The sequence below is a fragment of the Herpailurus yagouaroundi genome, unplaced genomic scaffold, assembly GCF_014898765.1.
Source record: "Herpailurus yagouaroundi ecotype Mexico unplaced genomic scaffold, PumYag 187, whole genome shotgun sequence".
Classification (NCBI taxonomy): Eukaryota; Metazoa; Chordata; class Mammalia; order Carnivora; family Felidae; genus Herpailurus; species Herpailurus yagouaroundi.
In genome coordinates, this window is record NW_024412418.1 from 603,662 (window position 1) to 617,688 (window position 14,027).

A 14,027-nucleotide genomic window follows, 5' to 3' on the forward strand; every position below is an offset into this window, starting at 1 on the left:
AGAGCGCAGAGACCCGAGTATGTGCTCACCAAGCTGCGTGGCTTGGGAGGCTGTCTCGTCTGTCTGGCCCAGGTTAACTGTTAGGACAAAGGTCCTTCCAGGAGTGAAGCTTTACGATTCCAAGAACGTTCTTGGCAGAGCAGCCTCGTGAGAAGCAAGGAGTGTCCAAAGGCCCGAAAGACCGGCAGGCTCTCCTCTGACCTTGAACGGAGGCCCCCAGGTGGGGGAAGGGGGGGGGTGGGTTCCTGGGTCCCGCTCCTCCTCTGCCCTTGTGTATTTGACAGTTGGGAAATTTTCCTCGGGATCGGATTCTGAGTTTCGGGCCCTCCATCTGTCTGGGTTTAGCGAACCCACGGTCCTTCCCACGCAGGCTTCCTCCTAACCCCCTCCCCCCCCCCCGGGGGGCCTCCAGTTCCCACAGACAGGTGCCTTTTCCCAGCTGGCCAGCTGTCAAGCTTGTGGGCTGGCGGCTCTTCCCGTCACCACGTGACCCGGCCAGATGGTACCTGTCAACATCAGCTGCCACAGTGCCATGACGGGCAGCGGCCTCACACACGTCCCCGTGCGTCAGGAGTGGGGCCCGATGGCGTGACATCCAGCGTTCCTCCCAATCCTGCCGTCCCATCAGCCCTCGGGCCTCCACACCCCCACACCGCAGCTGTCAGCACAGCACCCCCCTGCACCCCCAACCTCCCCCCCCCCCGAGGGAGGCCCACGGAATATTCCCAGCACCCAGCAGGCTGTGGGGGCTTAATAAAGTTAATCATCGTCATTGTACACCTCAGAACGGCTTCTAGAATATCCGCGGGGAGGGGAAGGAAGCTTCTGGTAGCAGCTACAATCAGCACCCACTAAGAGTGACTCACCTCAACACCCAAGCCCTGGTTTCCAGGTGAGGGAAGAGGCAGGCCGCTTGCCAGAGAGCCTGGCAGGAGTTGGCCTTGGGGACACGACAGGAGCGGCCTAGGCCTCCTGGCTGTGCCGGTGGATTACGCACCCGAGAGGGGGCTGCTCCTGGACAAGGGTCCTGAGGGTGCCTGTCCCGGGCCAAGCGGGACGAGACGACGGCCAGACCCCGTGAGTGTCCCAAGTCCCCACTCCTCTGTGGGCCTCTGGTTCCTCTGCTCCAGCATCAAGCCAGCTACTGTTCGCCAGCCAAGCACTCGATACCTGTCATTTTGTTTAGCCTACGGCGTGGGTAATGCTATTAACTGCAGCTGAGAATGGTCAAGTGGCCCCCCCCCCCGGCGGGCGGCAGGCTGCGGAGAGCTGGGTACAAACTCAGGCCGTCTGACTCCAGAGCTCATGTCAGGACAGCTTTGCTCCGCTGCCTGCCTGGGCCCGGGGAGAAGAAAGGGCTCTGGGCTGAGGCCGGCTGCGGCCGGGCCGAAGACTCACGTCTCGGAGGGGCAAGGGGACGGGGCCTCCCCAAACGAAGCCACGTTATCCGCGCCCGCAGTCACCTGACAGCACGGAGCAGGTGTGCTGTGGCAAAGGCCAGCACTTCAGTGGGGTTTCAGTAACCTGAGTGGCCACGGCGGGGAAAGTATCTACCCCTCCTCCCCTGGGGACACAGAGAGGTTTGCACCGACCCGATCCTGGTCTTGGGGCCAGTGGCGGGGGGGGGGGGGGGGGGGGCGGCAAGATTAGAATGTGAGGCCCTCAAGACAGGACAGGGGAGTTTGGTTGGGGTTGGTCAGAGGGTGGGCACGGTTGAGGGGAGGGCAAGGGGCACATACAAACAGAAGAGGAGGCCCGGAGCCTTAAAACTCAGAGGTTCTGCAAGGTCACAGCTGTGACATCCGTGCAAGGGGTGGGGGGTAGGCACAGCAGGGTCTCAGCTGCTGGCCTGTACATACACAGGAGGCCTGGATGACAGACATCCTGGGACTAGGGCAAGTGACACCCAGAAGCTCAAATCTGGTGCTCCGCTGACAGGCGGTGTTCATTCACTCGGTCGTTCATTCATTCATTCATTCTCTAATACTTCCTGAACACCTGCAAATGTGCCAGGCACTGTCCTGGGCTTTGGAGTCTCCACTGTGAACAAGACAGACGTCCTCTGTGGCTTTGTTGAGCCCCATCATTGAGGAGGAGGACAAAGAAGGGCTCCCTAGCCTTGAGCTGGCCCCTGCACTGTGTCCTTGCCCACGGCCTTGCCCCTTACAGCGCCCACAACTGGCCGTGCCGCCCGTTTAATTCACGGTCCGGCTCACACACCCTCCCCCACGGGGCCTGCTTTGAGAAACCTAGCGGGGTGGGCAGAGGCCAGGAAGGCGGGTGTGATTTGGAGGCAACTCACACCCCCACCAGGCTGCTGCCAGTCCAGGCTCCCCCCTCCCGCCCTTACCAGCAGGCCCCCACCCACAGATCTTGCTGCTGCGCGACCCATGGCCGATGGCACCGCCTCTGTGTCTGTCTCCTCATCTAGAAGATGGGGACATCCGTGCCCTGTACCGGGCAGGACTTCCAGAAACATCTAGGCTAGGCGTTGGGTCCTCTTGCACCCGCTTTCTGCCACCACATGCCCTGAGTCACCCCACCCTCACACAGCCTCTTGGGCTGGGGTCCAGGATCCAAACGGAGAGGTCAGGATGGGGCTCCTGGAGAGAAGCCACAGGGGGCCAAGGCAGGAGCTAAGAGGAGCAGAGGGGCGCTGCTCAGCCCCCTCTCTGGGGTGGAGTCCTTAGCTCCCAGCTCAGGAAACAGCGTGGGGTGGCCCCAGCTCACACGGCCTGGAAACTGGGTGCCGGACAATGGGAGAGGGAGGCCATGGAGAGAGCGCGTCATCAGTCTCCACTGCCCCCGACACCATATCCCTTACTGAGTCAGACAGAGGAGGGGTGAGCAGGAAACCTGAGCTGTAAAAGGACACTGGAGGGGAAGAAAGAAATGGAGATGTGAAGCGGGGTGTGTGTGTGTGTGTGTGTGTGTGTCAGACCGTGGGCTGGAGGGGCTGGTTGATCTCTTTCCCAGCCCCGACCTCACCGTGGCCAGGCCACAACGGACACCCAGCCCAGTTGGCAAACCCCTGATTTGGTGACTTGCCCCCGGTACCGGAGGCCATGGACCCGCAGGACGCACCCACAGTCTGGGCGGCTGTCACTGGGTCCTGAGTCTGGCTGGGTTTGTAGCTGAGAGACTCTGTGTCCCCAGTCCCCTCCTCCAGTGCTGGAGCCAGCTGGAGCCACCCACATCCCACATGGAGCCCCAGCCAGGCCGAGTGAGGACAGCCCCCTGGGGCCTGCCACTCAAGACTGCTGGTACACCCAGGCCTGGGGGGGCCAGCAGTGAGGCTCCACAGATACCCACTGAGGGGTGGGGGAGGGGGCAGCTGCTAGACCACTGAGTCTGCCCCTCTGCATGCAGGCCAGCCTGAAAGGTGCAGGGGACAGCCAAGCCTGACGCTGCTGCTGCCTCTCTACCCTGGGGACCTCAAGCCACTCGTGCACTCTTTCTGGGGCCAGAGTCCCCTTTATATAAGGAGGAGATGGCGCTGGCGGGGCCACAGCATACAGTTGTATAGTTGTGCACTGTGCAAATGCACCTGGCGGAGGGGACAGGCACTGAGAGGCAGCCCAGGTTCTGCCTTGCCGGCCCCGGTGTTAGGCTACAGCTTCTGGAGGAAGGAAGGCGTTTACTTCCCAAGAGTTCCCTCTTGAGGAGCAGTGGGCGGAGCGGGGGGGGGGGGGGGCCACTCGTTTTAATTCTCACAAAAGGGCTGCCCTGAGGCACCAGGTTTTTCAACCAGCCTCCACTCCTTCCTGTGTCAGTGTCCAGGTGTCCATCCAGTTGCAGACCTCTCTCCATCCGTCTCTGGGGAGAGATCTCTATGACTGCCTTCCCCTCTTTTAAACCATCCAGTGTGGGACTCAGAAGGACCCTGGAAGTCCTGCGCAGATTCCCCTGCCCCACTATGGTCCCACTGCCCCATTTTATTTATTTTTTTTTTTAATTTTTTTTCAACGTTTATTTATTTTTGGGACAGAGAGAGACAGAGCATGAACGGGCGAGGGGCAGAGAGAGAGGGAGACACAGAATCGGAAGCAGGCTCCAGGCTCCGAGCCATCAGCCCAGAGCCCGACGCGGGGCTCGAACTCACGGACCGCGAGATCGTGACCTGGCTGAAGTCGGAAGCTTAACCGACTGCGCCACCCAGGCGCCCCCACTGCCCCATTTTATAAACATATTCTTCCTAGACCCGTCTCTGTCCCCCCTCTGCCTCCCCCTACTCTGTCCCACCTGCTCCCTCCTGGGGCTTCCTCCCCCCACCCCACACTGACTGAGCCCTCAGCACAGGCTGTAGGAGACCCCTTGACCGAAGAGGAAACTGTGTCCGGGTCCATAGCATCACAGTGAGTCCAACACGACCTCCCTGACTCCAGAGTTGGCCCTGCCGCCCGCCCCCCCTCCCCCCCCCGCCCCCCAACTGCAGCACTCTGGCCGCACTCTCCCCAATCCTTCCCCAGCTCCCCTGGCAGGGACTAGACATGCTGGCCCGCTTCAAGGCTCTTTATTTCATTAGGAAAGTAGCCAGGGGAGTCCCAGCAGGGGAGGGGATGGGAATCTGCTCCTGTCCAGCTGGGTTGGCAAACCTGTGGGGAGTGGAGATGCCCCTTGAGGGGCTGCAGGGTGGCTCTGGGCACTCCTCCACCCTGAGAGGTCCCCATTCTCCCACCACCCCGCCCCCCACTCTGGGACAGGGTCTCCATCAGGGCTTGCTTGTCCCAGGGCTGGGGAAGTGGGGCCGGCCCCGCAGGGGAGCCCCTTACCCAGACTCAGGCTCAGCTGGATGTGGCAAAGTGGCTGCTGGGAGGCACAGCTCGGTAGAAGGGGTCCTCCGGGATCAGGGTTCTGCAGGGGAGGAGGGAGGGGGGAGCGGTGCCCGGTGGAACCTTCTGCTCTGCCTGCCCCTCCCCTGGGGCAGCCTTCAGCCCGGTTGGCCAAGCCACAAACGCTCTGTGCCCGCCAACTCTGGGCCACTGTCTTACAAATGTAATTTGGGGAAAACTGAACTGAGCCGAAAGGAGTCAGAGTGAGGCTGAACCACAGTCCATTCGGCTTTGTCCCCACCCCCCACGCAGCCAGGCAGGGAGCAGGTGCTGGCCCCAGGGATGGGGACGGGAACAAGGAGGGTGGAGGGCAGCCCCCACAGAGGGAGGGGTCGCTGGGGAGAGGGGGGTAGCAGGAAAAGCAGTGAACAAACCTGAGAGAGGAAAGGGGCCTCTCAGACAGACAGACGGATGGAAGGAGGGAGTGAGGGAGGGCAGAAGCTGGGGAAAGGCCTGGATTCAGCAAAGGGCAAAGCCGGGGGGGGGGGGGGGGGGGCCTGGCGGCCAGCCACCTTCCCCCGTGAGGGTGCAGGCGCCTTAGGCTCTCCATGGGGGTGGGGGTGGCCTCCATGCGGGTGACCGGCTGGTTGAGGGCGTAGCCTCCAGGCTTCTGGGGCTGGGTGCCACCTCGGGTCCAGCCTTCTCGGTCCAGACCCTTAGGGATGTTCTCAAAGTACCTGCAGCACAGGGAGGGGGAGGGGGTTCTTGGCTATAAGTCGGCCTCTGCCCACCTCTGCGGCCTCTCTGCCCTTCCGGGACGGGAATCTTGAATCCAGCAGGGCAGACTGCCTCCGATCCCTCCAGCTTCTTTACCTTGGCCCACGCTGTGCCCTCTGCCGGGCACTCCCTGAGCCCCTGCCCGCATGGGGGACGCTGGCTCTGCCGTGAGCTGGATGGCCCTCCTTTGTGCAGCCCCCCATGCCGAGCCAGCACTTGGGAACGTAAAGGGCCCTTTAAGAGCGCCTCCCCGGCCTGTGAACACCTCAGGGGTGGGGAGTGGAGACCCTGTCCATCGTTTCTCTCCAGGGGATCCACTTGGCTTCCGTTTTGCTACTATTCACTGAGCACTGGGCCAGGCTCTGAAAGTGCCGGGAGTACGATGTGGGCCCCGCCCTGGGGCTTACAAAGTAGGGGTGCAGACAGGTAAGTGGGAAAATCAGTGGTTACCACCCCTGGGGAAGGGCAGCGTGCCTGACAACAACGGGCAGGAGCTCAGGAAAGCCCGGGGGGGGGGGGGGGGGGCCGGGGGGGGGAGAAGGACCCCGCAGAGCCAGCTGGGGCAGAGGTTCTGCCAGAGCAGCTACAGGACGAGGGCATTTTCAGGGACACTGTTGTCCCCCAAAACCCAGAGTGAGTCTCAGCCTCTCCCCCTCGCCCTCCGTGGGACCTGGAGCAGGTCACGGCTCTGCCGTGTGGCTCCGGCGTCACTTCCCCCCTCTGAGCTTCAAAGTCCACATCCCAAAGAGGGGAGTTAGCCCGAGGATGGGAGGCATCTTGGGAGACCAAGGAATTGGGGGGCAGTGTGGACACAGGCGGACACACAGAGGGCAGATGTTGTGCTAGGAGGCTTTTGTCCAGAGAATTACACCTCCTTGATCCCACCCCTGTAATGCCCTCCCCATCCAGTCCTGGCCCCAGGAGCCCTTCCCAACGGCTCTAGGGCCACTTCCTCCTGGAAGCCCTCCCAGATGCTCGGCACAGAGCTTACTTTCTGGGGAGCACAGAGCCCGCCTGCCATGGACTGGATGTAGGATCTTAGCAGATGGGATATTGTCCCACCTGAGCCCCCTTGAGCCCCCTTGTTCTCCCCCTGCCCACCAGCCTGGGCATCGATGGCCTGCACTGCATCACAGAGAAGTGCAGAGGAAGGCGTCCCAGAGGCTGCTACAGCTCGCTTTGCCTGAGCAAGGAGGTACCGGGGATTCTTAGTATGGCCCCTGGGGACAGCCCTTAACTAACGACCGATGGGTGTGGAGCTATCAGCCCCCTAGCTCTCTCCCCGCTTGGCTGGGATGATCCCGGGTTGTGTGTTTGCACCGTTTTCTGGAGTCTTCCCGCGGGATATCTGGCTGATACCACACTCGCTCGGGGCTGCCTTCCTCTCCCCATACCACTTTCCCACTCCCCCACACTCCCCAGTAAGAGGCTTGCACTCAAATCCTTGGCTCCGGGGCTGCTTCTGGGGGAACCCACATTGATTCAGTGTTGGTCTACCTCACAGACTTGTGAACTCGTGACTTGTCCCAGTGTCTGTCTACAAACCACACGTCAGCGTCACGGCCGTCGATTTGCACAGGGAAGGGGGGCCTACCCTTGGTTGTAGGTGGTCAGGTACTGATTATCCATGTCTGGGTCATAGGGGCTCCGGATGTAGCTGGGGTTGTTAAGGCTGAACCCTGTGGGCTCCTGCACAAGAGGTATAGAGGGGACGTGTCAGGCCGGGACGGGGTGGAGATTCGGGAGTGGGGCTGGGCACCCCGGCCTCACCTTGTTTCCCACAGTCTCCCTGCCAAGCAGGGCAACGTTGGTCTGTTGCACCCGCTGGGGGGGCTGGAACTGCCCGTGGCTCACGCTGATAGGCCGTGGGCTGGGTGGGGGCACCTGCAGAGGACAGAGCCACAAGAAAGGTGGCCGGGTGGCCAGGGCGAGGCAGCAAGGATAGAGGGAGCGTAGGCAGATGTGGCCCTGGGGCCTCGCCCTTCCCCCTCCAGACAAACCAAATTCCTGGTTTGAAAGACACCCCTCGGGATGCCTGGGTGGCTCAGTCGGTTGAACGTCCGACTCTTGGTTTCGGCTCACGAGCCATGAGTTCGAGCCTTGCGTCGGGCTCTGCACTGGTAGTGCGGAGCCTGCTTGGGATTCTCTCTCTCTCTGTCTCTGCTTCTCCCCTGCTCACGCTCTCCCTCTCTCCCCCTCTCTGTTCCTCTCTCTCTCTCTCTCTCTTTCAAAATAAACAAAAACAAAAACAAAGACACGCCTCACTTTCCGGCTTCCTAGGCCTTTACTCCTCCACCAGGACGTCCAAAACATCCCGATTCTTCCCATTGTTTAGTGCCCAAATGCCACTGCGCCCAAGAGACCTCCCTGTCTCCTCCCGTAGAGTGCTCCTGCTCTGAGGGAGCACCACCCCCCCTCCCCCCCCCCCACAGAAGGCCACTCACTCTGGGGTTCAGCAACCTCTCATTCACTCGGCTGTAGCCTGTTTCCCGCTCGGAGCCTCTGGCCAGCACAGGCAGGAACTCATCCCCCTGTGGCAAGAATGCAGCCACTGGCACCACAGCGTGCCTGCTCCCCCCACACCCTTCCAGGTAGTGTCCTAAGGGCCCCACAGAAGGACCCCAGGCTGTGGGTCAGACAGCCCTCACCCCCCCCCCCCAGCTCAGCTTACACGAATGTGGGTCATGGGGAGGAAGTCGGACCTGGTGACACTCCGGCCAGGGTGGAGGACCTGGAAAGAGGCCCCCAGAGGAACATTAGCAGCGGCCCTTGTCCTGCATGCAGGGGAGGGCTCACAAGTGGGTATCATTGGGGCAACTGAGGAAAGGGAAGAGTTTGGGGAGAACAATGCTGAACGGGAATCAGCAGGCCAGGGCTCTGGTCTGAACTCTTGTCCAAACATTGGCTCTCTGCCCCTTCTCCTCTTTGGACCTCAGTCTCCTCATCCATAAAATGGGGCCGTGGGGGGGGGGCTGGACCAAAGCGGTGGTTTTTACCCACACTCGTTCATCTTGTGTTTGAACAAAGGGTTCCGCAGCTCACACTTTTAAAGAAGCTAGAAGTCACCCTGAGGTCCTAGTGGGCACCAGCCTGACTTACCGGGTCCCCAGGGACGGTCTGGGAGGGTGGCTGGAAGCCAGTGGGGTTCTTGGTAGACTCTTCGGTGAAGCCAGTCTCCTCCTTGGAGCCAACTGATATCTTCTGCAAGAGATCTGCAAAAGACGTCCCCCTGTGCTGCCCCCAGCCCCACCCCAGCCACCTGGCCCTGCCCACATGGCCTCCAGAGGCTCAGTGTCCCAGCCAGCGGGCACAGAGCTGGCTCCAAGGGTCTGGAGGCCCAAGCTACAGGATCGTGGGCATCTGGAAGACTTCAGAGTCCAAGATGGACAGGGAGAGGAGAAGAGGAGAAGGAAGGGCAGGGCTGACGGGCCAGGAGGCGGCTATGGTCAGGTTCAACAGCGCTCCTAAGCGAGTGAGGTGTCCTTGGGGGATTGGCACTAAGGCACGTCTCCCCCAAGCTGCCTGTGTGTCCTTTTTTCTCCCGCTGGTGCCTTCTTTGTCCTGTGCCAGCTCATCCGGGTCCCCTGGCATCTCTCCTAGGGCTCAGGTGTAGGGTAATATAGTGGGAGAGAGGCGTGAGCTCAGACGTGTGCCTACCTGGCTGGTTTGAAGTCTCCTTGAGATACTTGGAATTGTACTCAGAAGTCAGGAAGCGCGGGCCCTGGAACACAGAAGGTGAGCCGGGGGAGGGACGTAAGAGAGAACAGGGCCCACGAGGCGGCTGGTGGCAGTGGTGGCTCTTCAGTTATCTGTGCTCTGAGTAGACCTGTGTGGCCTGTTCTGAGCAGGGAGGGCCAGCACAGCGCTCCTGACCCAAACCTGTCTCTGATGGGGCATCCGAGCCCCATAAATTCCACCATGAGAACACGGTTCCCCTGTGGCAGTGCCAACTGTCACATCCCACACCGGACTCCCAGGAATGAACAGGGGGCCCAGAGCCCTGGGACCCAGACTAGGAGGGGGCCCAAAGCAAGGAGAGAGGCTGAGGGAAGAAAAATGGGTGCTTACTTCACAATTCACGGCCCAAGGCTGAACAGGTCTGCATGGGAGAGGGGAGGGAAGGGGCCCCTGGGGTTAAATCCCAAGACACGAGTAAGGAAGCCTGGGAGGACCGCTCTGATGCTGTCTTGGAAATAACAAATGACCTTGGCTCTCCCCACTGTTTCTAGATATGCTTAGTCCACCTTTATTTAGCTGGCTTTCAGGGTGAGTCAGAGCAGGTACATGTCTCCGGGAGGGGAAGGGGGTGGGTCTGGCCCCTCTGCCCAGGGCACAGCCCTTACTGGGGGCTGCCCACTCACATGCCGGGAGTTCTCCCACTCCAGCGAGCCCTTGCCCTGCTGCTGGTGGAGCAGGGGCATGTCCCTGGGTTCCAGCCCTATGATGGCCTGTGGCCCATAGTCCTGGGTGTCGAAATGGACCTTCCTGACCTGGGAGGGAGAAGCGGCCACTCTCCAGGTGAGGCGATGGCAGTCACTTCTCGACTCTGATTCTGCCCTTGACCCCTATGGAGTATCTGTAGCCTGAGGGGCCCCCTTTTTTTTTTTTTAATTTTTTTTCAACGTTTATTTATTTATTTGGGACAGAGAGAGACAGAGCATGAACGGGGGAGGAGCAGAGAGAGAGGGAGACACAGAATCGGAAACAGGCTCCAGGCTCCGAGCCATCAGCCCAGAGCCCAACGCGGGGCTCGAACTCACGGACTGCGAGATCGTGACCTGGCTGAAGTCGGACGCTTAACCGACTGCGCCACCCAGGCGCCCCTCAAGGGGCCCCTTTATAATGAAGTTGGGTCACATCCCTTCTTTGCTCAGAGCCCTGCAATCTTCCCACTGCACTGGGAGTAGAATCCCATGGCCTGACAGCCATCCGGCTCCTCACTTGGCTGCAGCCATCTGCCTCCCTGCTGTTCTTTATCACATCACACACTCGCACCGCAGGGCCTTTGCACGTGCTGTCTGCGCTGCCTGGAACTCTCTATCTCTCACAGCGCTGCATTTAGAGGCACACTAACCTCCCTTGACTCTTTGACTCACGTCCCCATAGCAAGCTCTTTTCCAACCCTCCTGCTTTGCCGTTGCAACCCCTTCACTTCTGCTGCACCCCCTGCCTTTTTTTTCCCCCAGCACTTGCGCCTTCATATATAGAAGAGACGTTCAGAACAATCTGGTTGAATGAATGAAGGTGGTAAAGGTGATTCGACTCCCAGCCCCCATGTGGCTCCCCTGTGCCCAGTCATCTCAGCCTTGACCAACCCTTCGTGGTGCAGTTCGCCCTGCCGGAGGGATCCTCACCCTTTCTTCCCTTCGGCTCTTCCTCTACCCCAGCCTTGGGCTCCCCCTCTCCCCCCCAGCACTGACCTCTTTAGTAGGGGTCGCCGTGCTGGGCTTCTCCCGAGAATAGCCAGAGCTGGTCTGGTGCATGTTCCAGGGCAGCGGGTATGTGCCATCAGGCACCTCCAGGGGGCGGTAACTCTGACTGGTCACTGACTGGAAATTGGGGCGGACTTGTTCCCTGAGGGTGGGGCAGGAGCCGGAGCGATTACCACCAGGGCCACGTGGAGGCTGCTGTGCTTATCTCTAGAAGCTTCCCACTCCCCTCGAACCTCCCGCAGGAGTCCGCCTGCCTTTGGGCCCCAGGCTGGGCGCTGCGCCCCGAGTGCCCCAGGGTCCCAGACCTAGGCCGGGCAAGGGTCAGGGCCTCCGCGCACGGAGCTTACAGTGGGTCTGATGAGCTTCGATGGCCCTGAGAGCTAAGGCTCAGCGGAGCAGGGGGTGAGAAGGGATTGTACGGACCGTGCCCCATGGCCGGGTTGTCCAGGGCATCGAGATTGGCCTGGTATGAGACCACAGGACGGTAATTTGATTTGTAGCCTGTGCCTTCGTGACTGCCCATGCGGGGCCTGAACTCCTCCTGACCTGTCAGAGGGGGAGCGAGAAGACAGGACCAAGGGTCAGCGGAGTGGAAAAGCAGTGAGCAGGGCCTCCCAGCAACCACCCCCCTCTACACACACACACACACACACACACACACACACACAGGGGCCCAGGCCCCTTGGGATGGAGAAGGCATAGAGCCAGGGGCTGGAACAAGTGTGACAGGAGCCGTGAAAGCTTGGCCCTTCGAGACCGTGGCAGCAGGAAATAGAAACGACGAGGTGGGGACAAGGTCGGTGTGGCAGAATCACAGGATGGAATGGGGGGGGGGGAAGGGGGACGGGGGCAGCAGGGCAAAGCCAGCCCGACAGTACAGGTGTGGACACAGTCCTTGGGAGGCTCACGGTCCTTGGGAGGTTCCTTGGGGAACCTCAGCGTGCTGGGGTCGCTCCGAGTGGTGGCCGGACAGGCTGCTCTTCTCCCAGTGGGAGGGCCTCCTCCCATCCTGCCTCGGGTCCGGGAAGGGGGGGTGGGGGGGCTCCTGCCCAAAGGGGTCCTCACCATAGGCTGTGCAGTAAGTGGTGGCGTAAAATTTCAGGGGATCCGTGCAGCCTCCTGAACTCATCTTTACGTAAGGGGACACAACCCCCAAGGGGAGTTTCCCCATCATGATGCTGTGGGGCAGGGCCCCGAGGGGGGGGGGCACCTAGGAAGGACACACAAGGAGCCCCATCAGGTCAGCAGCCCAAAGGCCCCGAGCCTGGCTCAGGCCCCGGGCTGCAGAGACCATGGAGGTGAAGCTCGAACCCCACCCAGCCAGTGCCTTCCCCTTCGGCCTGTCCCTCTCCACCGACACCCGCACCCCAAAGAAAAGAGTCCTCGTTGTCAACCCTTCACTCATATGCACTCATTTCGCCTTCCCCACACCTTGTTGTCATCTCCCCAGGGTATAGCCGGGAAACCGAGCTTCCAGAAGATGAAGAATTCGCTCCTAATAGGTGGCCGACTGCCAGCTCCTGATCTCAATCCCCTCATGGTGTCCTCTGCGGACTGAATGGACAGACACCCTCCCATCTGGGGATTCCTGGCCGCCCGGGCTCCAGAGCTCACTCCCAGCCCCGGGCTCCTTGTCTCTCCCCCGGCTCCCAGGCCTTGCTGGAGGAAGTTGGCTCAGCCCTCCTGGGGCCCAACCGCAGCTGGCCCCACCCTCACCTGCCCTCTGCTGTGGCTCTGAGGTCTGGCGAGAGAGGCTTTGGGAGGCAGGAGCTGCTCCAGAGAAGCCCAGGCCCTCTGGGAGGTGGCCAGGCCAGGAGAAACAGTGTGTTGCCTAGCAACCGGTGCCTAGCAACAGCGTCCCCACGCCTCGGAAGCCCTTCTAGGGCCCCGGGCCCACTGAGAGGCTGACCTGGCCAGGATGGGGGGTGGGGGGCCGCTGCCCAGGCAAGGTCCTGCCTCCTTTGGTCCCCACCCCCACCACCGGCTTCCCTGGGCAGAGCTGGGCAGAGTTGCTGTCTGAGTGACAAGAAATTAAAGATAATCTCAAACAACCACTCATGCTTATTGGGTATGCACTCCTCGGCAGATGCTTTACATCCTTTATCTCCAGTGCTCTGAGTGGCTCTTCAAGGTAGCTATTATTATCCCTCTTTTCACATGGGGAATATGAGGCCGAGACAGCAGTGCCTGGACTGGCCAGAGATCTTGGGAACCCAAGAACTGAGACTCGAACGTGGGCGGGTCCAGATCCCACCCATAAGCCTCTCGGTGAATTACTTGAGCCAAATCGGTGCCAAGCTCTTTTACACACGTCATCTCAGATAATCCCCCCAAACCACCCTGTGAACTGGGCACCATGATCACAGGGCCAATAGGCCATAGCCCCTGAGAGTGGAGCTCAAACCGGACGTGTCACCTTTAGTGAGGTGCCCATCCTCTTAATGTATTCAGCTCCCGGAAGACAGTTGATGCTCAATTTTTCAAAGCTGCTATTCTCAGCCTATTTTTAAATGTTTATTTTTTGAGAGACACAGAGAGAGAGAGAGAGAGAGAGAGAGAGAGAGAATGAGCGGAGGAGAGGGAGGGAGACACAGAATCCGAAGCAGGCTCCAGGCTCTGAGCCATCAGCACAGAGCCCAACGTGGGGCTCGAAATCACAAACTGTGAGATCATGACCTGAGCTGAAGTTGGACGCTTAACTGACTGAGCCACCTAGGCGCCCCTCAGCCTATTTTGCAGATGGGAAAGGTGAGGCCCAGGGACATTGCGCAGGCCTCAGAGTTGGCGAAGGATTAAGACGGGCGTCAGCCAACTCCGAAGTCCCTGCTCCCTCTGGGCCGGTCCATCTGCCCCACAGGTGCTTTCAGGCTTGCAAATGTTTAACAACTTGATTTCTGGGGGTGCGCTGGGGGTGGGGAGCCCTGATGTGCAGCATTTGCCCATTTCTGCTTTCCAACTGCCAGGGCAATGTCACTAAGCAGGGAAATGGGAAGTCACACTCAACCCCCTACACAGCCCCCACTATACAGGCCTTGCACATCCAGAG

The 14,027-nt window shown here is 60.5% G+C and overlaps 1 protein-coding gene across 5 annotated transcripts; it reads right to left on the reverse strand.

Annotated features, from left to right (window-relative positions):
* Positions 1 to 4,497: 4,497 nt before the first annotated feature.
* On the reverse strand, positions 4,498 to 12,851 carry SAXO4 (stabilizer of axonemal microtubules 4). 5 transcript variants are annotated; one of them, XM_040494940.1, is made up of 14 exons: positions 12,698 to 12,849; positions 12,047 to 12,191; positions 11,329 to 11,527; positions 10,970 to 11,123; positions 9,911 to 10,039; positions 9,207 to 9,270; positions 8,649 to 8,761; positions 8,221 to 8,280; positions 7,994 to 8,080; positions 7,320 to 7,433; positions 7,144 to 7,238; positions 5,345 to 5,509; positions 4,773 to 4,854; positions 4,498 to 4,595 (listed from the first exon to the last, which is right to left on the reverse strand). In XM_040494940.1, the coding sequence occupies exons 2-13, from the start codon at positions 12,153 to 12,155 to the stop codon at positions 4,785 to 4,787; spliced, it is 1,359 nt and encodes a 452-aa protein (XP_040350874.1). In that variant the 5' UTR covers positions 12,156 to 12,191; positions 12,698 to 12,849; the 3' UTR covers positions 4,498 to 4,595; positions 4,773 to 4,784. The 5 variants fall into 5 exon arrangements, with proteins under 5 accessions (XP_040350874.1, XP_040350875.1, XP_040350877.1 ...); XM_040494941.1 differs by having other exon boundaries at positions 4,498 to 4,625; XM_040494943.1 differs by lacking the exon at positions 7,320 to 7,433 and having other exon boundaries at positions 12,698 to 12,851.
* Positions 12,852 to 14,027: the final 1,176 nt, after the last annotated feature.